Source organism: Corticium candelabrum, chromosome 11, assembly GCF_963422355.1.
Source record: "Corticium candelabrum chromosome 11, ooCorCand1.1, whole genome shotgun sequence".
Classification (NCBI taxonomy): domain Eukaryota; kingdom Metazoa; phylum Porifera; class Homoscleromorpha; order Homosclerophorida; family Plakinidae; genus Corticium; species Corticium candelabrum.
The window spans coordinates 5,947,827-5,972,920 of record NC_085095.1 but is presented as its reverse complement, the minus strand read 5'-3'; the positions used below and the strand labels follow the sequence as shown (position 1 = coordinate 5,972,920).

Genomic DNA, 25,094 nt, shown 5'->3' with positions numbered 1-25,094 from the left:
TTTCACACCCCTGGACAGCCAAACAAAAAATGAAACAAAGAGGTGAGATCATGTTTCTAAGCGCAAGAGAACATTGGCTTTCTGTCAGATACGTTACAACAGTTGAACTGCTACACTTGTCAAAAATTACAGTAGCAGTAGCAGTCTAAACGTTTCATTCACATAGGCAAATAAAATCTGACAAGTGTTTGAAAGGCAAAAAGGTGCAATTTATTAAATGGCGAAATTTTCTTGATTTACAGTACTGTCAGATGAATAGTCGTAAACATGCTTACTTTTAATATCTTCCTAGGTAACACAACAAAAGAACACAATACCATCATTTCTTCATTATGTCTTGCTGACATGGCACTTTCCACTCATGACACTACAACAAACAAACCATCCTGGTAAATAAATAAATAAATAAAAAGAAAAAGATATATATATATATATATATATATATAAATGACTTATCGTCATCACAAATTTCTAATCCTTTTACTACTCTGTCATGATCATTACTGTACGTAAATCTACTAATTATTGAAGCTTAAGAGCCAAATTCCTTTCTATCACTACTATACAACTAGCCGAAAGTTGTAGAAATCCGAAAGCTTGACAAATTTATAGTGTAGAAAACTAGTAGTGTTTACTCAGCACATCAAAACAGATTGGCTTGGATCACTTGCCCTTTCTACTCAAAATAGTTGTATTATGCATTGGAAATTATGTGTATAACCGGTACCCTAGGATTTACTGAAACAACCAAGCACACCTACTAGTAGTAGTATGTCACACTACTAAAGACTCAAGACAATATCAATGCCATCTGTATATGATATTCTCTCTACAAACAGTACTGTTTTCTCAGGACCCTTATCATGCAATGTTCATTGTATCTCAACTAATTAACATGCCTAGAAAACACAGAAAATTGCAGAAAGAGATACAAAATTTACTCACTTGAGATGCTACCATATTATCACAGCTAGACAGTGCAGCAACATGTAGCACAATACAATTTTGAAACCAATCACTTAGAGCCAGTCAATGTAGCCTTCCTATCAATTAAAGCAAGACAAACTTATTAATTTACTAATCATAGAGACTATTTACAGGCAAATAACTAACAGTCATAGCTTATAATTTTACTGTAACTATACTGTATCAATAGAATTTCAGTTATGTGGTGACTCGCCAGAATGAAACTTTGCAAATTAAGTGACATGACTGAGCATGCAAGTAAGGTACTCAAAAGACATTGAAACATTTTCGGTGTGTGGTGTGTGTGTGTGTGTGTGGTGTGGTGTGTGTGTGTGTGTGTGTGTGTGTGTGTGTGTGTGTGTGTGTGTGTGTGTGTGTGTGGTGTGTGTGTGTGTGTGTGTGTGTGTGTGTGTGTGTGTGTGGGTTGGTGCTTCCGGTGTGGTCAAAATGGTGCAATCACAAAGCTTTTAGTCATATGTAAACTACAGGCGATAGACAGCCAATCACAAACCATCAACGTTCATGGCAACATTTCAGTCTAATTCAAGCTTTCAAATCACAAAGTTTTTGTTGGAAACAAAAGATTGAAGTAGAATCATTTGCAATGGGAAGCAATCATTTCTGAAACACCTATTTGGGATAGTGACATCTCACGTCCCATATGTACAACAAATCTCCATATTTTACGATAACAGACATTAATGCTGTTATAGGGTAGTTGTGATCACGTGAAATATGACAGTTGTTTGTATGATTTTAGATTTATATTTTTAAGTTGTAAGCTTAGAAGCAAAACGGCATTTAACTGCTAACATGTGTAAATACCTCACGACAAGTCGTCAATCATGACTCTGCAGAGAGTTCAATGCATACGAGATAGGTAGCTGCCGATCAAAGGGAATTCATTTCCACTTAATACTGGATTAATTGAACCATGGGCAAGTTTATCTGTCTGTATCCTATTTATTAGTCTAAAGCAATCATCACATACAAATGAAACAAACAGATAATTCTAATATCAAAGTAAACTAAAACTTCTGGAGAGCATGCATGCTTCCTGACCTAGACGCCATTTTAGTTAAATTTAGCTGAACATCGATATCTTACGTAAATTTGTAGAACTTGCAGGTTTCTTGCAGATGAGGATACCTATCAAAGTCTGCGTGTTTCCATTAGGTTGCAGAAAGTGATGACTGGCCCTTCTTGATAGTACAGTATTAGGCAGGGTTCTTTAGAACGCAGACTGCAGACTACGGAATGGGGACTCTGGGACCTCTGACGCATGCGTACATACTTATGCCTATACCTTCGCGTCTTGATGTTCTGCCGCCGGCCTTGCGCTTCAACAACGACATGTTGGCAGTGAGAATTTGTAGCTCATCATGTTCAGTGAAACAGCACAGCTAAGCCTCTTCGAAGCTGCTTCTAGATCTCGATCTATTGCGAGCAGCGCGAGTAGGCCTAGGTCTAGCTAGAGATTTGCGCCCGTGACTAGGGGCGGTCCTAAAGTAGTAGTGAAACCAGCTGCAGGCGAGGCGACCAACGCACTACAGAGTTGTTAGTAGAATGTTTTTGTTGCTATATTGTGTGTGGTACAGTAGAAGGGACAGTTGGAAGCGCGAGTTGAAAAATGGGGATGCTGGCTAACAAACTGAGCACTCTAGCTACAAAATAAGGCATTTTAAATAACTGTTTAGTGCAAAAATTAAAAATTGGAAATAAGAAAATTAGAAACGCAAATATTAGAATGACAAAAATTGAATGGCCTGATTACCCATTGACCAGATTGTACCGTTCTCAGTCTTGTAACGTGTTCAGTCTCAAGCAGACAACCATAGAATTATATATCAACAGGTCCCGTATACTCACACTATTTAGTCTACCCTACATCCCCTTTTCTTTAAAAACAAAAAAGAAAAGAACTTCCTAGAGTGTTCTACAAACTCAACGCAATTCGAACTACTTATAACAAACATAGTCCTTCAGATATTTCGGCACTTTCACCTCTCGACCACTTCTAGTAACTCTTGCTGGTCGCAATCCCTCTTCTTTGGGTACTTGTTTCACTGTCATTTCTTTTGCTGTTGGTCTTACTGTTTGGTCTTTCGGTTTCACTGTTAGCCGAATTTGAGTTGGTTCTTCGTCACCTTGACTTGTGCTATCACATTGCTTTGGTGGACTTTCCTTTGTCTTCTTTAGATGAACTCTATTTCGTCTGAATGATTTGCCTGACTCCGTATTGAGCTCATACGAACGGTTGGGTAGAGTTTTAGTAATCACCGCCTTTTTCCATTGTGATGGTTTGCTCTTGCCTGTCAATGGCTGTACTCTTACTACCTCTCCCAGCTCCAATGATGGTAAATCCTTTGCCCGTCTGTTGTATCTTTCAACTTGTTTCTCTTGGCGTGCCACTAATGCTTTTGCAGCACCTTCCACCATCTTTGGATGTAGTGTTGTGTCCTTTGCTGGAAGCAATGTCCTTGTTCTTCTATTATACAATCTCTGTGCTGGACTCAACCGGACACCCTCGGTGGGAGTGTTGCGATATTCCAATAATGCAAGCCAAAAATCCGTCTTAGCATCTGCTGCTTTCTTCATGAGTGTTTTCACTACTTTGACCGCACTCTCTGCCTTTCCATTGCTCTTCGGATATCCCGGGCTTGATGTTGTGTGTTTGAATTCCCAGTTTTGTGCAAATTCCTCAAATGCCTTAGACACAAATTGTGGGCCATTATCAGTGATAAGCTTATTTGGAATACCATGTCTTGAAAACTGTTTCTTTAGTGCTCGAATCACTGCACCTGATGTTGTCTTTTCTAGACGGTCCACCTCTATAAAACTGCTTAAGTAGTCTGCAATGACAAGGTATTCATGATCAGCAAAACTACACAAATCTGCTCCTAACTTCACCCATGGTCGTTCTGGAATGAAGTGTGGTTTCAAGCTCTCTTTCTGTTGCGTAGTCTCAAACTTTCTACATGTTTCGCATCTTTCTACTCTGTCCTTGACTTGTGAACTCATGCCTGGCCAATAGAGGTTATCTTTGGCTCTTCGTATGCAGCTGTTTACCCCCATGTGTGATGAGTGTATTCGTTGTAACATTAGAGCTCTCATACTCTGAGGAACTACAACTCTCTCTCCTCGAAAAATTAGTCCATTCTGAACAGCTAATTCATCTCTGACACCATAGTACGGTTTTATGAGACTCGATATCTTGTGCTTTGTTTCTGGCCATCCCTCTAGTATCACCTTCTTTAGCTCTGTCGATGTCTCATCTCTTGCTGTCGCTTCCTTTATCTGATTCAGTCTTTCCTCTGAAACTGCCAGACTTCCTCCTGTAGCCTGCGAAATCTCGTTGTCTTCTTCAATTGTGAGAATTTCCCCCTCACTGCCTCCTGTCTCATCCTTGAGGTAGGCTCTCGATAGCAAATCTGCTATATACATTTCACTTCCTTGTTTGTATTTCACTGTCACATCGTACCGTTGTAGTCTCAACAGCATTGCTTGTAAACGCTTCGGAGCTGCTGCTAGTGGTTTCTGCTGTATCATCTCCAATGGTTTATGATCCGATTCCACAATGACTGGTAGTCCATAGACATATTGATCGAATTTTTCCAGACCATAAATTATTGCCAAAAGCTCCTTTTCTATTTGCGCATACCTTGTCTCAGGATCTCTCAATGCTCTACTTGCGTAAGCAACAGGTTGTCCAGATTGGAGTAGTGTTGCTCCCAACCCTTGGCTGGATGCATCACACTGCAACGTCACTTGCTCCCTGGGATCAAAGTACCTCAAAAGTGGTGCTTTTGTCACTGCGTCTTTCATCTTCTGATATGCCTCATCTTGGACTGTTGTCCATACAAACTCCGCATCCTTATGAGTAAGCTGTCTCAGCGGTTCTGTCACGTCTGTCAGGTTTTTCAAATACCTGGCAAGGTAGTTCACCATACCCATTATCCTCCGCACCCCAGCTACATCCTTGGGTTTGTCCATTTCAACTATTGCTTGGATCTTTGCTGGATCTGGTTTGACTCCTTCGTTGGTCAATATATGACCCATGTACTTGACGTTATCTAGCTTCAACCGAAATTTCTCCTTGTTCAGCTTGATTCCTCTTGATTCACATCTTTGCAGGAAACGAATTAACTTCTGATCATGATCTTTAATCGCCTCCTCCTTTGTATCTCCGTCACCAGTAATCAATATATCATCTGCCAATGCCCAGATTCCCGGTAGGTCTTCTACGGCATCACGAATTCGTTTTTGGAAGACCTCTGGTGCGATATTTATGCCGAAGGGCATTCTCTTCCACCTATAGCGACCAAAAGGGGTTCCAAAGGTGGTCATCTCACTTGCTGCTTGATCCAATTCTACATGCCAAAAGCCATTCTTTGCGTCTGCCACAGTAAAGACCTTTGCTTTGCTCAACTGAGGGAGAACTTCCTCGAGTGTTGGCATCTGGTAGTGACTCCTCTGCAAAGCTTTATTGAGAGGCTTTGGATCTAAGCATATTCTGATGTGATTGTTTGGCTTCCGAACCACAACCATGTGCGACACCCATTTCGTTGGTGCTTCTTGCTTCTCAATTATTTTCAGGTTTTCCAGTCTCTCCAATTCTGATTTCAGCTTAGGTTTCATTGCAACCGCAACTCTTCGGACTGGCAACTGTACTGGTTGCACCGTCTCATCAACTTCAAATCGCAACTTCTCGCCCAGTCGACCTACTTCACCCTCAAATACATTCTTGAATCGTGCAGTCAGATCTGCCAATGTCAGTCCTGGGTGATCAATATCTCTTTGTTGCTGGTCTCTCCTCTGGTCCTCCATTGCTCGTATCTTGTCATACTTGATTTCTATTAACCCCATTTGTTGTACAGACCTAGCTCCGATGATAGAGGATGTCACCCCTTCAACAACAACAAAGCTGCCCCTGTACTTCTTGTGATTCTTCAGGTTTCGTAGAGAAATATTGCATTTGCCTTCTGCTTTGAGCTTGGTCTTGTTAAACATAGACAATTGTTGCTCGGTGGGCTCAATTTTTGTTCCTGGTGGCACATCTTCTTTGCGAATGACATTACACGTTGCTCCAGTGTCTAACTGAAACTTGACGTTTCTTCCACCCACTTCCATCAATGCAAATATCTGTTTCTGATACCCTTGCACCGAATTGACCCCTTCTTCCTGAGTAAGAGTCAATGACAACAGATCGTCTTCATCACTACTCTGTTGTGTGCAATGGACTGTTTTCTTGTCTGCTGTGCCTGATCTACATTTCCTCGCGAAATGATTCATCTTGCTGCACTTGCTACATTTCTTCCCATTTGCTGGACAGTTATTTCGTCCTCTTGCATGTTTCAATCCACAGTAACTGCATTCATATCTGGACTTGTCAGGTGTTCTTGGTTGTCCTGCTGTCTTCCCAGGCTTGGACTTCACCATCTTCTTGTAGCATCTAACTACATGTACATCATCATCTCCATTTGCTCCCATATCCTTCATTTGTTTCACAGTTGCTTCATGTGCTCTACACACATCTACACAGGATGCTAGAGTTAACCCCTTCTTCTGAAGCAATTGCTTCCTCAGGCTATCATCAAGAACTCCAAAGACAATTTTGTCCCTCAACATTTCATCAGTTTTATCTCCAAACTGACATCTGTGCGCCATTTCCTTTACTGCTGTTAGGAACGTATCAAATGTCTCACCTGGCTGTTGTTGTCTCCTATCCATGAGAAATCTCTCATACGTCACGTTTGTTTCCCCAATGCAGTGGACCTCCATTAGCTCCAATACCTTGGCCATATCTCTCTTCTCTGCATTGTTCGCGAACGGCAAGCTGTTATATATTCTCAGTCCTGCATGCCCAATACAAGTTATGAACGTCGCCAGACGGTAATCATCTGTCTGGGAATTGAGTCGCGCCACTATTTCATAGGAATTCCAAACCTGCTGCCACTCTCTCCAGTTCTGGGATAACGATCCTTTCGTTCTGAGTGGTCCTGGCATCGGTACTGTCGCTTGTACTAGGACTGCGCCTGCGACTGCAGCTGGCTGCACAGCGTGTGCGTCAACTTCCGGCTCGAGCGCTGCGGGGACCTCTGGCTCATGTTCATCGCCTGACATGTTGTGTCGATTGTTCTGCGCTTGTCGCAAGTCAATCCAGCACTCCTGACACCATGTACCGTTCTCAGTCTTGTAACGTGTTCAGTCTCAAGCAGACAACCATAGAATTATATATCAACAGGTCCCGTATACTCACACTATTTAGTCTACCCTACACAGATTACCACACCTACTAAGTAAATTAGGCGGCCACCAGTACGTTGCATGTAGACAATGCGCTTCCCGCACCATTCTTACACTAACAAAAAACTACAATGCAGCAATTTCCATGACCTTCACTGTCCTAGCAATTTTAATTAATTAATTAATGCTTCATTGTCTGATACTGGGCAATATCTCCTGTATTCGACTACGATGCGCTGCAAGTGCAACAAATGTTGGTCGAAAGCGAGTATAGCTGCCTATCTCCTCTAGAGATTCTAAAACCGAAAGACGGGAGACACAAAGATAAAAAGATATGAGAGAGACAACAGGTCACCGACTTTCTTTCAAGTAGGTCGCTATCTTGTTTTCAACTCGTGCTTCCACCACATGCACAATATCAACAGAAACATTTTACAAACTCTGATGGAGAAACCTAAGCTGTTTGGTCGCCTAGTTTCGAATTCACTTTAGTTGTCGCATGCGATTGAGATCGAGATAGAAGCAGCTTCGAAGAGGCTTAGCCGTGTTGTTTTATGGCACATGAAATTCTCACTGCCAACAGTTGAAGTGCAAGGTCTGAAACATCACCACGTGAAGGTATGTGTATAAGTAGGTAGTCTGTGTGCGCATGCGTTTGAGACCGCCAAAGTCCCCATTCCGTAGTCTGCAGTCTGCGTTTTACAGCAACACGTTCATTACCGCCATAGAAGGTACCTGCAGCCTCTGTCCACGGACAGCTAGCTAGCTAGGCCCCTGTTTGAGCGCGTATTTTGACAATGGCGCATCTCTACCGTATGTAGATCTTCTAAAAATCACTATAAATCTACCTCGACAGCTACCGACATGCCACTTCGTACGATGGTTGTCGTCAACGTCACCTGACCGTCGGCCAGCACAAAAAGTTTGATATCAATGCCTACCGCGGTATCCACTAGGAAGCGCGCCTTTCAACATTGTGGGTCTAGCGCAGAACCTAGAATGAAGCCATACAGGCACAAAAACGAACTCAGAGATGCAACAGACTCAACTCTACACGGCTATAAACATTGCTTACCCCGGCTTACCTCAGGACAGTGCAAATTCACGCTATGGAAGAAACAGTAGTAAGATACACAAACTATTGTAAAACTACTTACAAAGTAGAAATAACCAACTGTACACATCTATCTACACTATCTACAAACTATTACTCTCAACAAAGCACGTCCTCTGCTTGTACGGCGCACAGCTTCGAGCTTCTGTTCGACAGCGACCACGCAATGACCTGAAATGTCCCGAAATGACTCCCGAATGCCGCAAAAAGTGTGCAACAGCAAACCTTCTGTACGTAGAGACATCTTGTATTCACCTACGCCGTTCTACTAACTAGCGCGAAGGTGCATTCTTGCAGACATCCGGTTCCGTTGCCACCAAAGCGACCGGAAGTAAGACAACGCTTGAACGAAAAAAATCCGTTGAGTAACGAGACAGCACTCCCAACCACGTTTAGACAAACCTAGGGATTACGAAACAATACCTCTTCTCTTCCGAAGCTTCGCTAACCTCCTCCCAATCCTCCTCTCGGTGTGCTGGACGGCCGATTTCGGCCGAAGTGAAAATGTCAAACTACGAGTCGGAAACTCGCCAATCCAGCACGGATCAGACTCTCTGCGCCTTCTTCTTCATCTTTCTCTAATAGAGAGTATCGTCGGGAACGACAAAGAGGAACGACATGGATATTTCGAAGGTCGACACATGGCCGTGACGTTGCAACCAAAAATTGCAAATAAATTATGACGCATTTTTCTATGATTGGTTGAATGTAATTGCTAGTTTGAAGCCCGTACAACAGCTCCTTCTAGTGGTAAATCTATTTTTAGATTTGGCTAGCTGTCTCGCCAAATTACGTCACCCTTAGCGCACTTCGATTTTGCTCCTAACATGCTCTAGATAGACGTTCAAAAGACGAAACTTGGCATAATGCATCGCTAGCGTATACTATAACGGCTCTCCTTTAGCCGTTACCAAAACTTGCGCGTGTAACGAGAAAACGGAAGTCTGGTGACGGAGATCACGCCACACACGGGACACGTGAAAATGCAAAAGGTAGGGAGTGGTTTGAGCATAAACTTCTACCCAATTGCCCACCTCAATCAGTTATAGTCCTAGACAATTAATGCAAGATATCACAATGCCGTAGTAGAAAGGATCCCTACGAAGTCTTCCAGAAATTAAGCAAGATATGATTGACTGGCTGGCCAAACATAAAATACTCCATGAGCCAAAAATGTTGAATTAAAGTCGAACTGTTTGACAAGAGATTCAATCCCATTTCTGTGTACCAGATGGATGTCTTTTAGCAGCGATCGAAGTTTGGATGCGACTGTCTACGGCTACCCGTGGGACACTGCGAACTCAATCCCATTGAGCTGGTATGAGCACAGGTAAAACGACATGCTGCACAGCACGTACAACACAGGAATTGCTGGGTTTACGCTGGAAAACATCAAGCGCCTGTGTAGAGAAGGTCTAGCAAACGTTACTGTGGAAAAGTGGGCAAACTGCGTGAGGCACGTACGTGAGAAGGTGGAGAAGCATTACAGGACAATACACGGTGTGCTAGACGACGTTGTAGAGCAGATGGTCATTGAAGTTGGTCCTGAATTAGAAGAGTCGTCGTCGTCTGAAACTGAAAGTCCAAAGATGAAGACTAGGAACGGATCCTAGACGAACTCTTTCTTAGCTAACTGACACCCCAACTGGGAAGTTTACTGTGTTGGGCTACTGTTAACAGTCTGCTAGCTATTTGATTCCTCACCTTCGTCGGATCTTCATAGTCTTGTATATCACCAGGTAACTTCGCCGTCAGATACCTTCACCGGACGAACTTCGCCAGACCTGCCGGAGGGAAAATCTGGCCCCGGCGCGAGGATCGGAGCCCAGGTATGCACATGCGTGAACCGTACCGTGCTGCAGAAGACGGTCATCGGACCGGGACTCCGACCCATCCGGAGATTTTCTTAAAATCACCAGCCCAAGCACGGTACACTGTACCAACTATCATCTCCTACCTGACGATGTGTGGCATTTCCAAGCACCGTACGTAAGAGGCTGATGCGAGCGAAACAGCTGCCGTTTAAGTTGCGTTTATTGTAAACTTGTGCTAACCATTTACTAGGTTAGTAGTGCACACGCCGACCGTTACTTACACGAGTGACTGCGAAAATCCTGCTAAACTGCTGCCAGGAATTCTTATGTACGACTCAAACGCTGTACTCTTCCACCTTCCAAGGGCTTTGATTGTGGAATCGTTCAACCCTCTTGCCTTCGCTGTCGTCTCTGCGCCAATGCGGAAGCTGTGGCCTGTAAAGCCTGTGCAGTCACGTCCGGCTTCTGTGAGCGCCCGTTGAACTTCTCGGACCAGCCTATTGCGCGAGAGTGACGTGCCATCGTCGTAGAGAAATAAGGGGCCTTGCGCGTTGCCTCGGAGCGCCATGTAGCTCAGCAGAGCAGCCACTGGGCAAATTTCTTGTCTCGATCGACCCAAAAAGATGTTTACACCTTGACGGAACGGGTCTGTTTTCGATTGCTTTAGGTGAATGCGCACCACAGACGGAGTGACATGTGAGTCGATGCTGACGTCTTGTGGAGCCAGGTGAACAGAGGCGTCGAATGTTGCTACGGAGCTCACGGTAAACTCTCCCGCTCGCAAAAAACCAAAGAAACCCGTGCAGACTGCAGCCCATAGCATTTGCTGCGTCGTAAAATGGTGATCTTTTTGCCCACACATCTTTCAAAATTCTCAATTCTGCCGGTGTAATAGGCAAGCGCTTGTCGACCTTCAGACGAGGTCCCTGCTGACGTCGAATTCCTTTCAAGACATAAGCTAGTTGTGGGAGAGTAGCGGTGAATGGGTCGCCCAAACCCGACTGGATCTGTAGGTGGCGCACTGCTGACAGGTAGCTTTTGATAGTTTTGTAAGAGAGACCTTCTTCGGCTAGGTGTGAGACAAACAAACATAGGCGGTGCTCGGATGTGGAAAGAGGAATGAAGGAAAAACGATTGCAGAATTTTTAGATACCGTGCTTGACCGGACGCGTATGCTTTCCTGGTAGAATCAGCTAAGCCTGACGCAAAGAAACGGCAAGACGACGTCTCCAGGTGTGCGAGCTCCAGTCTAGATGGGGAGACAACAGCAGCTCCAGAAACTGTAGTGGAATGGCCGCTGGCTGCTCGTTGAGCTGCAACGACAGACACTGATTCTTAGACATACTGTCTCGTGACAGGGCGTCCGTCGCTACGTTAGAGACACCCGGTATGTGCGTCGAGACTCAGGTAAAAGAGTAAAAGGCTGCTACAAAGTGCAACATCCTCAGCAATTGCATGACGATCTTATCTCGGCTAGACGATTTAGCAAGAGCCGACACCACAGTCTGATTGTCACATCGAAACAGCACTATTTCGCGGCGCCAAACTTTTCCCCATGTAGCGCTTGCTAGTAGAATTGGTAGCAGTTCTTTCGGTGCGATGCTGATTTCCTCCCATTCGCGTGACCATTTCCATTGAAACCAGTTGCACCGCCAAATGGCTCCGCATCCCCACGAGCCTGATGCGTCCGAGGTAAGCTGGATCACTGGTGGCCGTGATACCAAAGTGTTGATAATGCTTTTTCCGTTTCAGCTTTCAAGAAATGCGGCTCACCACCGAAGATCCGCCCGCCCCTCGCTGTTAATACGCACCCAGTAATGCAATTGCTTAACGGTACCTGCAAGATCGATTAGCCGACGCAGAAACCCTCGACCTGCTTTCACCACTGAAGTTGCGTGGTGCAGCGTACCAATCAGAGAGAGAGTAGCTGGCGCTTCGTGCAGGCGCGGCGCGTTAGCCATTCCGCAATTGTGGATTTTACTTTCTGCAGCTTAACGGCTGGTAAGCTGATGATCCCATCCTGCGAGTCGAGCTGCAAACCCAAAAATGTCAAGCACGCTGTGGGCCCCTCGAGCTTGTTTGTAGCTACTGGCACGCCTAGCTCGTTGCATATGCTTAATGCTTTTGCAAGGCTCTCATCGCATTCCGATGCTTGCGGACGTCCGAAAAATAGAAAATTGTTCAAATAATGCATGCCGGCTGTTATGCCTCGGCAGGACATAATCCACATTAGCGCATCTGCTACAGCAGAAAATATCTTGGGGGCCGAGTGCAAGCCAAAAGGTAAAGCTCGGTCGAGGTACACCTTGCCTTTCCACGATATTCCCAAGAGATGACGATCGTCTGGGTGAACGGGGATATGTCGATATGCGCTCTGTATATCAAGCTTTGCCATCATAGCCCCTGTTCCCAGCTCGCATATTTTCCGTGCCGCCACGTCTATACTAACGTATGAGAGGGAGCACAAGTTAGGTGCAATGCCGTCGTTGACGCTCGCTGCGCGAGGGGATAACAAATCTACGATAAGGCGCCATCGACCTGGTTGGTGAGCTTTTGGAATTACATCCATAGGGCTGATGTGAGCCTCCGCTGCTCTACGCTCGTCAGGACACGAGATACGTGCTGCCGCGCATTCTTCTTGCAAGTAACTGTCGATAACCGCGGCGTTTGCTTTTGCCGTTTTCATGTTCCTGCGGGGTCGTCTTGCTTTTGCTTTGTTGTAATCGTAACCAATCCGTAATCCCCGAGACAAACCACTTACGATGTAGCTAGCAAAAACTGTATCGGGTGGGTCGCCAGCGCTTGACGCCACGCGCCTACCATTAACGGGGACGTCCGAACCGTGTCCAGATGACGAGATGGCACCATTGGGCGGCAGCTGTCCAAGGCTAGCAGGTCTTCGGTGTAACGGTAGCGCGATCCTTGTACATTGCCCCTCTCTTGGGTATTTCGCAATCGACGATAAGTGTCGAAAGAGGAGCCTGCCAAACAATGCGCTAGTCAGACCGAAGAACGCGTATTGTACGAGTTACACACTTATAGTTGCCAAGGACCCATGAGGCTTACGTATAAGGGGGCTATTAAACCCTCCAACTCAAAAAAACAGAACACACATGCCACAACAATATCCTGCAAGTACGCAATCCAATCAGCAATTACAAGCGCAAATACTAAGCGCCACAATATATTGTTGGCTTATTGCCTTCCGCTGTCCTGTCCTCTGCTGGACGCTGCTGGCTTTCCAGAGGCTGTCGGTGTAGTTGTGCGTTGCTCTGGGCACTCGCGCATCCTGTGGTTGCTTCGACAGCGCAAGCAAATATGCCGAAACGTGCAGTCGGGATAGCCGGCACAACTGCTAAAATTATAATTACGGCAGATTGGCTTTGGACCATCCCATGGCCTGTCACGTCGGTATCTTGATCCGCCTCCCGACAGCGTTCTCGAGGCCGATCCGGCTTCACGCAGAATTTGCGGCGGAGCGTCGTTCGGTTCTAACGCGCAAGAACCGGGAGCATGATCTGCTTCTAGGCAGTGAAAACACCTCGCCGTTGGCGCTTGGTCCATTGCCAAGATTGTCGCCGCAAAGAGAGGCGCGTGCAGCTGGCTCCAAGAAAGACTGCGGTTGGAAGCCGCCAACTGCCGAAAGCGCGCGTCATATAACAGCCAGCCTGTCCCGCTGTGGCACTGCGCTTCGTGCGCTACAAGCCACAAGTACGCCATCACTTCCTACGCCCGGGCAGGGTGCTTCCGCAGAAGAATCCCGCCGTACGTAGCAAAACACTGCACCCACGTAGGCAGTGTCGTGATCTGACGCAGGCGACGACGATTGGCTGGTTCCGCTGTAGCTTGCATGCGCCGCGGTAGCTCCAGGGTATCTGGAAGAAGCTCCGCAAAGTCCACGTACTGCTGTGCCTGGATTAGTCGAATCAGACGAGCGGGTATTGGCGTGGTTCCTTCTCCCACAATGCAAGCTTCCGCGCTAGAGCTGAGCGCTGTTACTGTCGGCGCCACCGCCTCGACGCTGATAGATGTTGATAGGCTTGGCCTTAACGATGGCACAGTCGATGGCTGCATTAAAGAAACGCCGTGAATGGCGGATGCTGCTGGTAGCGCTCCGAGCGTCTGTTCTGCAACAGCGCACGACGAAACATTTTATATGTAACCACAAGCACATGCATGCTGTCTCGATAACTTATTCTTATGTCCTGCGCTGCTACGCTGCCCGGCGTTGGTGCCTATAGTAGGCTGCAGTTTATGTATTATTTCCCTAGCTCCGAACGTACCTGAGGCAGCTTGAGATTGAGAGGCGAGTTTCTCTTGATCTTCTTTCAGAGCAGCCCGAGCAGACTCTTTGGCCGTCTCTGCCATCAGGCCCTTAAGTTCAGCCAAGGACATGGTCACCGACGGGCTATCCTGGTCTTCCATCACAATTTTTTGGAGCGCTTACAACAAATTTTTCTGACGCGTTGACGTTTGCAATTGCTACAATGACCGCAACACGCCTGCAGTACCAAGTATATAGTACTTCGCGCGGATAACTTCGCCCTTAGCTACAACGCGCGCAACGGCACCGCTAGCGCGCACGACTCCGGGGTGGAATCAACTCTGTCTAACGTTGTTAAACAACATAACAATTATGTACTTAGCTTTATACAATTAACCTTAATCCCGCCGTAGTCCCGCCTTTCTCCGCCCCCTAACTCCTTAAATACAGACAATTGGCTCTATTAACTTCAGCTACGTCTCTGTAGCCCAGCGGTGAGTGTAATTAGATCCGGCAAGTGAAGAGCTTTCGATTGAGACTAATATCCGCCCGGAGGGCAACACCATTGTCGCGCAATTGGCCACATTCTACCAGTCTCTCTAAATGCGTGAACGCACTTGTCTACAGACTAAACACCTCCACATGCATGGCGAGACCAGATGGGTTCAATTACCCTATTATAACTGACTTCTCCTAAGACATTCCTAGCTACTGCTTTTGTTGTCGTTTTTGGGTGAAGTCTTGGTGCGATGCTTTCGTTTTCACTCGGTCTCTTTACTTTACTTCTTTATTTTGTGAAAACGAATTCGAAGTCAGGTACAGATTTAAGACTAGATGTGTCTACTAGTAGGCAAGGTGTGATGGCCCTGTACATGTCGTTGCAAGTGGTTGGGTTTGGCGCGCACAGTAGCTCGACCATGGTGATGCCCGGCTTCTTCATCTGGTACTAGCTAGCTTACAAACTCAGTTTAGTATCCTTGAGCGGTAGTATTCAGACACAAGTTCAGATGTTCAGGTTTTTGCAACCGCGGGCCCACCGCCATCACAAGCAGTGCCTCTAGCTACGCCATCTGCACCAGCATGGGACACCAACAACTGCAAACTTTTGTCGTCAGTGGTACACTACTATATGTACTCTGAAGATGGAGAGACTTTTGGAACTTTATCACAGTGGCTACCTGTCCATGGACATTATTGCACCTTGAGCTTGACTTTCGATTCATTCGCGTAACGATCTTCTAGATAGATTTTATTAGCTCGCTAAAAATAGCTGCTAAATAATTCTTATTTCTTGAGGACAATCCTAGTGTGGTTTGAAGAAACATAGCTGTAAAAATCAACGGCGTAAAAACACAGCTTAGTAGCTAATACATTCTCCAAATAAGGTTATTGGCTATTGATTTTGTTTTTTAGTATGTATGTCAACACCAGTGTTTACAACAGAAGGTACGTTTGCTGCTCTATACCTATTATGAAGTATACATACTCCAAGTGAACAATCTATAGCTTATTGGCTTATTGAGATTTTGTTGTTTAGTACTTACTTCAACGCCAGAGTTTACAACAGAAAGTACGTCTACTACTCTCTAAATGAGGTGTATGCATTCTTCAAAATATATTAACCAGGAATAGCTTTATCGGCTTATTGTATATACATACATCTTCTTTTTCGCTACTCAACAGATGAAGTCAATACTTCTGTTCAGCAGTTGTTTGATTTTGTCTTTGGTGAGTACGTTCATGTGCAAATAGTCCAATTCGAGAATGACATACTCGATTGCAGTTGTGTCGCATTGATCTCTTTTCTCAATCTTGTCAACTTTAGCATACTGTGATGACTAAGCGTAGACTTCGGTAACACAACACAAGACTGTATCTGTATTTTAGGAAACCCAACTTATATAGTATACATCCTACGCGCATGCGCAACACTACTCATGCCACTCCTCCCCCTACAAAATTAGGTTCACCGTCCCATTAAAAATCTTCGTCATCCTCATCCGTGTGCCGATATTCGACCTCTTCATGTCTGTTAGCGTATGGGTCTGGTGTGAGATGTCTCAAACAACGTCTTTGTCTCATTGGACACCGTCTTCTATATTCTTCAGGCTGCTCTCTCTGGTCTTGTGATACCAGTCCACAAAAGTCATCTTCTGTATCCAATTCACTGTCCGTCCTCCTCTGATCCATGTTCTTCTCCCACGATAATGTTCCTTCCTGAGCTAGAGCGACGCCCTGTTATCGGACACCATCAATCATCAGACAGCCGTGCAAGAAGTAAACGAAGTAAGACTGAGCTTTGTTAAAGTCCACAGTAAGAAGGATTAGTAAAGACTGTGATTCCAGACGCGGGACTTCCAAAGGCTTGAAACGGTTATGCTAGGACGGTAAACGTGATCCTTCTCTGCAACCCCGTTCATCAGACACCACCATCATTCATCGGACACTACCTCCCCATGAAAACGCAAAGGCAATTCTGCAACTTCGCACCTGAGATAGGTTTATAGGTGACTAGCTAACACAACAACACTATCACAGTCTCCGTTGCTACTGTTCAGGAGAGATAGCGCACGCTCATTGAGTCGTGGTAACGCCCCCTTCGTTGGACAGTCGTTTTTTCTTTGCAGCGGCAGTCTGCAGGTTATAATGTCATGAGAGAGATTTGGAAGGAAATATGGTACGGCCCCCAATTCGTTTGACCTGTATTTACTCAGCAGTGGTTAGTAGCGGAAACTGCTGAATTTTCTCTGCTGACAAGCTCACTCTGTTGGCATCTACTAGCCCTCCGGTACTGTCTAGTCTTCCTAGCGTAAGAATTTGAACTCCTGAGTGTCTTGCAGCACAACTGCACAGGCTTGATGCACACGAATGTCGATCTTCCCGTTTAGACTGCGGAAGGCGTAATACGTTATTGTGTGAGTCAATCTCTATACCTAAAAAAGTCAAAATTTTTGCCGGTCCTTCCACCTTCTCGGGTACCCACTCTATACCCAGACGCTGGAGCGTCGCCAAGGTGGTGTCTAAGATTTCTCGGCCCTTCTCTCTCGTGAAAGCTAGTATCAGAAAATCATCCAGGTAATGAATGACATGTGGGATATCGAACTTGACACGCAGAATCCACTCTACTGCGTCTGCCATTTGGTTAAACAACCACGGGGACGACCGCAAACCAAATGGCAACCTCCTGTGGTAGTAATAGCTGCCCTACCACGCGCAACCCAACAGATGCCAATCCTCTGGATGGACAAGACAATGACGAAACGCGTTCTTGAAGTCAATTTTGATCATGTACGGGGATGATTGAAACGTCTCAATCATAGCAATATGGCCGTGTCCAGTGATGGGTATTTCATGGCAACACCGGTTTTGTCGATTGCATCGTTCACACTTTTGCCCATGGGTGCCGACAGATGACAGATAAGTCGCCAAGAGCCGTCCTTCTTGGGCACCACACCCAAGCCAGACAACGAAATTAGCTAGTGAGGATGGTCGTGTGGCCTGGAGAGAAAACCTTTATCACACTCTGCTGCCATGCAATGCTGCCGAGACTACGTCTGGATGCTGAACTGCCAACTGAAGGTTACGTACGTGCTAAGTATACTGTAGCGTGTTGTCCTTACAACCTATTCCGAACCCTTGCTCTAAGTTTTCTAATAACCAGTCAACCCACCGTGCATTGGGGTGAGATCGCAACAGAAAACGAAACTCTCGGACATTAAGTCTAAAGTTACTGTCCTTAATTACTGAGGCGCCCCCGTCGCTTTAACTGTCTCTTTGACTCACACGCAAAGGCCGCGTGTTGTCCGCCACAGCGGCTACACGTGTGGGCAAACTTGCATGCTCCTTCGCCGCGGTTGCACTTACTGAAACACCAGCGCCTGTGTTTACAACAGAAGGTACGTTACTAAACTTTTACTATGCATGATCGAATGTATACATACTTGTACTCTAAATGACCATTAGGCTATTAATTTATGTTTCTACTGCCTAGCACTTACTGAAACACCAGAACCTGTGATTACAACAGAAGATATGTTTACTGCTGTTTATGTATGAATGTATACATACTTGTACTCTAAATGACCATTAGGCTATTAATTTATGTTTCTACTGTCTAGCACTCACTGACACACCAGAACCTGTGTTTACAACAGAAGGTACGTTTACTACTGAATATGTATGAATGTATACATACTTGTACTCTACATGAAGCGTTAGAGTATTATAATTAACTAGCTCACTGGCCCGTTCTCCGCACGGGCAGGTTAGATTATTCCGTTCAGCAGAAACTTGAAAGTCACGCGCAATTTCTTGTCAGGAATGGACAGTTTAAATTTGGTGGAGATCTCATGCGGCGTTCCAGAGAATTCGAAATTTGCATGCGAGTGGAGGCGGGTCCTCCTGGGATATTTTAATTAAAATATACTCAGCACGTTTCCAACGTATGCGCTGAACAATCGGAACTCTATCCCTTTGCTCTGGACATAGTTTAAGATAAGTAAAATAATCTACAGCTAACCCAGTCTGAAGGGACTTGTAGATAGCATTGTGACGTAACAATGGCATGCAAACAAACAATGAGGATATTGAAATTTTAAAGTGAGCATTGCATTCTTAGTGATGAGAAAACAAAACTATGCCATGAGACTGAGTTCACGTAACGGAACTTCCTTCAAATTGAGTCTATCAGGGGCATTCAGTCTCCTGCTTGAAAGGCAAACATCATAGTGTCGTTCTACATTGCACTCCCAGAAGGGACCCGTCTGAAGGTGGATGTCAATGCCACCCTGCCTATGTTCTTACCCATGCCAAGTTACGCCTGTACCCCAAATTTTAGGTGATCCAGTCTAGCTGGCTATCAAACTTATACATACATACATACATACATACATACATACATACATACATACATACATACATACATCGCCAATTTTAGTAGTATAGATTAATGTTTCTGTACTGTCTAGCGCTTGCTGAAACACCAGAACCTGTGATTACAACAGAAGGTATGTTTACTGCTGTATATGTATGAATGTATACATACTTGTACTCTAGATGACCATTAGGCAATTAATTAATGTTTCTACTGTCTGGCACTTACTGACACATTTAGAACCTGTGTTTACAACAGATGGTACGTTTACTACTGCAGTGATTTTCCTAACCTCTTCACATGCGTCCTTATCTATATGTGCATATTTAGCCCCACTTTAAAAGGCGTGGCCAGAGTTGGTGGTGTCTTGCGCTAACCCTAACCTTTCAGCTCACAAAAACACTAAATTCAAGTACACAGTAGGTGTACTGTTGAGTTCCTGCTGTAGGCATTTGCGTTCTGGTTTTTCATTTGTTTACATGTACTACATCTGTTTATCTGTCATCTTCTGTGGTATGATTATAGTATAGCTGGCTCTCATTTATTAGTTATTTATTTAAGTTTAGTAGGTTATCATAAGCCCTTCCTGCAAAGGAAACCAAAGGATAAACTTTGCATATCAAAAGAATATTCTGATGCAATGGGTGCAGCGATGTGCATTATCCAATTATCTTGTCGGATCGACTGACCAACAGGTAAAACTTTTTGACCTATAGTAGAGCAGCTCTTATTTTAATTAATCAGTGGTTTAATGAGCGCCTGGTTGCACTTGCAGCCAGGGTTTAGCAGTTTAGTGGTCCTTCCTAGTAGACAAGAATGAACATAATAGGATGCGTCCCGCTGTCTGAATTCTGCGTCCCAACTTCCTCAAATGCATCCCAGAACGCATCAAATGTATTGTAGGAAAATCACTGCTACTGAATATGTGTGAATGTATACATACTTGTACTCTACATGAAGCATTAGAGTATTATAATTAATTAATGTTTCTGCACTGTCTAGCGCTTACTGAAACACCAGAAGCTGTGTTTACAACAGAAGGTGTGTTTACTACTGTGTGCGTGTGTGTGTGTGTGTGTGTGAATTTATACATACTTGTACTCTAAATGAGCATTAGGTAATTAATTAATATTTCTACTGTCTAGCACTAACTGAAACACCAGAACCTGTGTTTACAACAGAGGTCATGTTTACTACTGTTTGTGTATTGATTGTGACGCATAGTCACTATCTAGGAACGGCTGGCGGTGTCATACATAAGCTCGTTTACGCTCCCTTTCTATCTTTGCTCAGAAGCACTACTGCAAAAAATGAATAGCATTGGTGAAGCCTCTTACTTTTCTTTCCTATGTGTGCCAATTTGTTACCTCTAAAACATTTGGTTTGTTTCTAAACATATTTGCAATATACCGCAATGACTAACTAACTTTCTTCAGACGGGTTTTTGCAAGCTTTCTCCGACTGAACTGGTTAAATTTTGTTGCTGCAAACTCTCCTGGGCAGAAGGGTTTTTCGTTTAAAACAATGGGTTCGAAAATATGGATATCATCATTTTGTGAGAGCAGCTCGATCATCACGTACTCCGCCATTTTAAAAGCGGCGCTATACATACGTGATTGTACTCTAAATGAGCATTAGCCTATTTATGTTTCCACTGCATATCTAGCACTTACCAAAACATCAAAACCAGTGTTTGTGTTTACAATAGAATGTATGTTTACTACTATATATGAACAATAGCGTATTCTTGATGTTTGTTTAGCACCTACTGGTACTCAAACATCAGAACCAGCGTTTGTGTTTACAACTGAAGGTATGATCAAGTACTTTTGTATATGAATGTATACTATACATAGTCCAAATTGGCCTCCCCGGACCTTCTCATCATGCTATCACAACAACATCAGAAAGGATCTGAGTTCTTCTTGCCTACTTTCTTCATCTAGTGTCATTGCTGGTCCTGGTCCTGCATGGAGCTCACGTCACTAAATTGATCAATATAATAATGAATTAGCAGACACATCCAGCAAATACCATTTGTACTACTTGAAATTGATAGCAAACCAGTTAAGTATATGTACAGTGAGCAATCACTTCACTTTGTGTTCAGAGTGTCTATGTGCCTAAGTCATCTGTTTCTGTCTTTCTGTTTGTCCATTCGATGGCTACATGTCTCGTGTTATCAGCCACGTGACACATTAAATTAATTATTACACATTCTTACCTTTGGTATAAAATCAATGCAAGAATATTGTTGAATCTTTTCAGGCATCAATCTGACCAAAATTGACTTATCGGCTGGTTCATTATTACACGCCCAACATGCTTCTACACAACAGATAGATAATTGAAACTCCACTATAATCACAATCTACCATTAAATTACATCACGTTTCATACTTTTATTGTCATCTCTAAACGCTGGGTAGTTTCGCTGATGACTGTGTGACCATATGAGCTTCCAGACACGTAGTCACACCCAAGAGACACGCTCAACGAAGTAACAGCATAATCAAAATACTCTCCGTAATCAATACCATTGACGATCACCGATGACTTCCTTGCCATCTCAACAACCTTTCCCCATTCAAGAACAGCATCAAGATGTACTGGCACCAGCTCAGTTTGGATGTTGTGTCTGGCTAGACCATCCATCGCTGCATCGACTTTTCGCCGATCGATATCTTGAGTGGCAAATAAAACTTGGCGATTTAGATTGCTGACGTCAACAACGTCATAGTCGACTAAGTAGAGACGTTTGATTCCCAGCCGGCTGGAACACGACAGTAAAGACTTAGGCAGCAGTAGGTATTTCAAGCAAGACATGCAGTAGGTACAAGCAACAGTTTAACAAAATTACTTAAATGCAGGTAGACACAGTCAACAGTTGAGATGTCAAAATTTAGTATTGCAAACAGTCCATCTACCATAAGACCAGGTAAACTTGATTCACAGTTTCGTCCAGCCTTTTTTACCAAGACATGCAGTCGGTCGATCTATTTCTCATTCGTGATTATTCCCAGTTCCCGTAAGCTAGTCAATATTACTACTGATTTGCACTAAGTACTTGAAATGGTTTGCTAATCAAGGTTGGTGCATACTTAGTATTAATAAAACTTGTTTTATTGTAATCTTTCACGTTCGACTGGCACTTGTTGATTCTGTCAGAAGAAGCACAATCACGACAATAACAATTAAATAGTTCAGTGCTTTTGGGCAGCATTAGTTCAGCTGAACTTCCCTAGACAGTGTAATAGAGCTTTTCAATGAGGTCCCTGCAGTTGTGTATTTTCTATCCCAACACTGAATAGAACAACATTCAGGCAACATTATAAACTGTTTATAGAGCACCACAAGAGTAAGATCCTTCTTGAAGAATGTATTGCAGTTGCTCTCAGGCACGTGCTACAGATCACATTTATTAATTAAATCACGTGCATAATGAACAAAACTTATTTTGTTTTCCCAAAATTTGAGGTGGACGATGACGATAAACTGTGAATCAAGATTGCCTGGCCTAAAATATTCTGATTATATTCAAATTTCACGTTTCAGACTACAATAATATATCTCCTGTACATACAAAAATGGACTAGATAAATAAATAAAAATAAAAATAAAAATAAAAACAAAATTAAAAACATTAAAAACAAATTGGCTAGGTAGCTGTTGTAGCAATTAAACAACTGAAATTACCAGACGTCTTAATTAATTAAGTTACATTCATTAATTAAAACAAACTAAACAAACAAGCATTTACAGACAAATGCATAATATAGATACCAACGCAAGCGTGAAAAAGAAAACGACATAGAGGTGAAAAGCAGCGAAAATGAGTTGATTGGCACTTACCATAAAGCTAATGCTACAGTACAGCCAATACCACCGACACCGAGAAGTAAGGCAGTCTGATTGTGTATTACGTGCACATTCCATCCAGGAACACTCCTCTGTCTGACAAAAAGATCTGACGCCATCCTAATGCACAAGTGTACACCAGAAATTATGTACACCACACACGTGAAATATACTAAATAATAATTTATTGAGCATGCGCACACCGTCCCTTAGATCTGCCGCTTCACACTATGTATTTATAGACTCGTGACCAGTCTCGCCGCGCTATCGTCATTCCCGGATGTTCAATCCTCACCGCAGCGAGGATTGACAATCCGGGGAATGACGAAGGCGGGGAGAGACTGGCTCGAGTCTAATGTATTTATCTTATGATGATCATGTAGGTATGCACTCCTCTAGAGGCGATAACATCTACATCAGTTTAATTAATAATAGGCCTTATGCACATTCGGAAAATTTAAATCAACGACTACTAGAAGGCTGCGGTGGGACCAAAAATGCGTCTAGAGCCTCATTTTCCAGTATCATCTAGCGAACACGTAAACTGATCTTCCAGTACGTTGTTTGGTTTTTTTTTGCTCGCTTTGTGTTGTATTGCGTGACTTGAGAGATGTAGTTCGACGTTTAGACTAAAATCGGTTGGTGAGATTGCACGAGTTTGTCTAGAGATCCGGATGTAACTGACATATATAACTAGTATCCTCTGGGATAGCGGCACTAGAGGATATTAGAAAGAAGAATAGGAAAAACATACCTTACAAAAAGAAAGCGGAAGGTGACGTTGAAGATGTATTACATTTATGCTAGGAGGCGGATAGACTCCAAGCAGACGTGCCTAAGTTTGGTGCTGTAGATATCAATTCGTTTCCAGTCATTCCACTAGAAGAGGTTGAGTCAATGACTGCAGTAATTTACTGTCTAAGGTGTCGGCTAATCTTAATAACGAATTGAAACGTGTATTTGTTAGGCTGTCCAAGCAAGTGAACCTTTGTGAGAAGAGAATAAAAGAATTGGGAGAAGTAATTACAGATGGTAAGAAATCACAAGTTAGTACAATTAAGGCTTCATCCCTACAAAATCCAAATTTGGTGCAACCACAATCTGCAGGTGCTAGTGACGAGAAGTCTTAATCTTATGTATTGCAATAAAATGCGTATTTCGTCGTGACGGAGCTATATGCGGGGGTGCGGACAGGCGCGCTAGAAAATAAAAGCGAGGTCCTACGGGACGTTGGCTGACGGACTGTACTCGGTCAATTGAATAAACAAACTCCCGCGCATCTCAATCTCCCGCGTATTTCACATCACATCCGCATACTCGGCACTTCCGCGAAGACACATTCGCGTAGCAATCTAATTTTAGGTTAATTTCAACCCCCGAAGCAATCCGACGCGACCGTTCGTCTCAGACTACGCGTTTTCCATAGACTCTGCCCACCTAAAACGTCATGATCTATTCGTGGAGAATGACGCCACTTCCGCGAAGACACATTCAGTAACACACGGACGCACACACGCACAAGCGGCCCGGGCTTACTCCGACTACACCCGGTGCATCCTCACACTGTAGATGACAGAATTAGAACGGCGTAGCGGGTGTGAGGACATCCGCATACTCGGTCAATTGAATAAACAAACTCCCATTTTTTTCAGGCCGTCAAAGTCTCATTTCGGGCGGTCGGAGGCGGTCGAGGCGAAATCAGACGCGACAGTTCGTCTCGGACTTGCGATCTCGACCAGCCCACCGTGTTTCGCGATGATCCGAGACCGGCGTCGTGTCGATCGGCGCGTTACAGACAGACAGACATGTGGACAGACGGAAGTGGGCGTTCCCAGATGTACTAAAAAAAATATTTATACTACTGTACACACGGCAACAAAGCATATCATAGGGTATTTCATAGGATCAGATTGTCTTGTTACTTAATTACATATCCGTAGTTACTGCAGCTGCATGCTT

The 25,094-nt window shown here is 44.1% G+C and overlaps 4 protein-coding genes across 4 annotated transcripts; all 4 read right to left on the bottom strand.

The window, feature by feature from the left end:
• Positions 1 to 23: 23 nt before the first annotated feature.
• On the bottom strand, positions 24 to 7,089 carry LOC134187211 (uncharacterized protein K02A2.6-like). The gene is made up of 3 exons (XM_062655328.1): positions 2,741 to 7,089; positions 946 to 1,043; positions 24 to 367 (listed from the first exon to the last, which is right to left on the bottom strand). Exon 1 carries the CDS (start codon positions 7,087 to 7,089, stop codon positions 2,926 to 2,928), a length of 4,164 nt encoding a protein of 1,387 aa, XP_062511312.1. The 3' UTR covers positions 24 to 367; positions 946 to 1,043; positions 2,741 to 2,925.
• Positions 7,090 to 10,417: 3,328 nt separating this feature from the next.
• Positions 10,418 to 11,002, bottom strand: LOC134187210 (uncharacterized). The gene has a single exon (XM_062655327.1). It carries the CDS (start codon positions 11,000 to 11,002, stop codon positions 10,418 to 10,420), a length of 585 nt encoding a protein of 194 aa, XP_062511311.1.
• Positions 11,003 to 12,052: 1,050 nt separating this feature from the next.
• Positions 12,053 to 12,826, bottom strand: LOC134187209 (uncharacterized). The gene has a single exon (XM_062655326.1). It carries the CDS (start codon positions 12,824 to 12,826, stop codon positions 12,053 to 12,055), a length of 774 nt encoding a protein of 257 aa, XP_062511310.1.
• An 8,693-nt stretch (positions 12,827 to 21,519) lies between these two features.
• On the bottom strand, positions 21,520 to 23,391 carry LOC134187445 (probable adenylyltransferase/sulfurtransferase MoeZ). The gene is made up of 3 exons (XM_062655562.1): positions 23,130 to 23,391; positions 21,678 to 22,050; positions 21,520 to 21,605 (listed from the first exon to the last, which is right to left on the bottom strand). Exons 1-3 carry the CDS (start codon positions 23,252 to 23,254, stop codon positions 21,549 to 21,551), a joined length of 555 nt encoding a protein of 184 aa, XP_062511546.1. The 5' UTR covers positions 23,255 to 23,391; the 3' UTR covers positions 21,520 to 21,548.
• Between the last annotated feature and the right edge of the window lie 1,703 nt (positions 23,392 to 25,094).

Coding starts and splice junctions, on each gene's coding strand:
- LOC134187211 (XM_062655328.1), bottom strand. CDS start 7,089: ATGTCAGGCGATGAACATGAGCCAGAGGTCCCCGCAGCGCTCGAGCCG.
- LOC134187210 (XM_062655327.1), bottom strand. CDS start 11,002: ATGTGTGGGCAAAAAGATCACCATTTTACGACGCAGCAAATGCTATGG.
- LOC134187209 (XM_062655326.1), bottom strand. CDS start 12,826: ATGAAAACGGCAAAAGCAAACGCCGCGGTTATCGACAGTTACTTGCAA.
- LOC134187445 (XM_062655562.1), bottom strand. CDS start 23,254: ATGGCGTCAGATCTTTTTGTCAGACAGAGGAGTGTTCCTGGATGGAAT. Junction 22,051..23,129: donor ACTGTAGCATTAGCTTTATG/GTAAGTGCCAAT, acceptor GTCGTGTTCCAG/CCGGCTGGGAATCAAACGTC. Junction 21,606..21,677: donor GTTTAGAGATGACAATAAAA/GTATGAAACGTG, acceptor TCTGTTGTGTAG/AAGCATGTTGGGCGTGTAAT.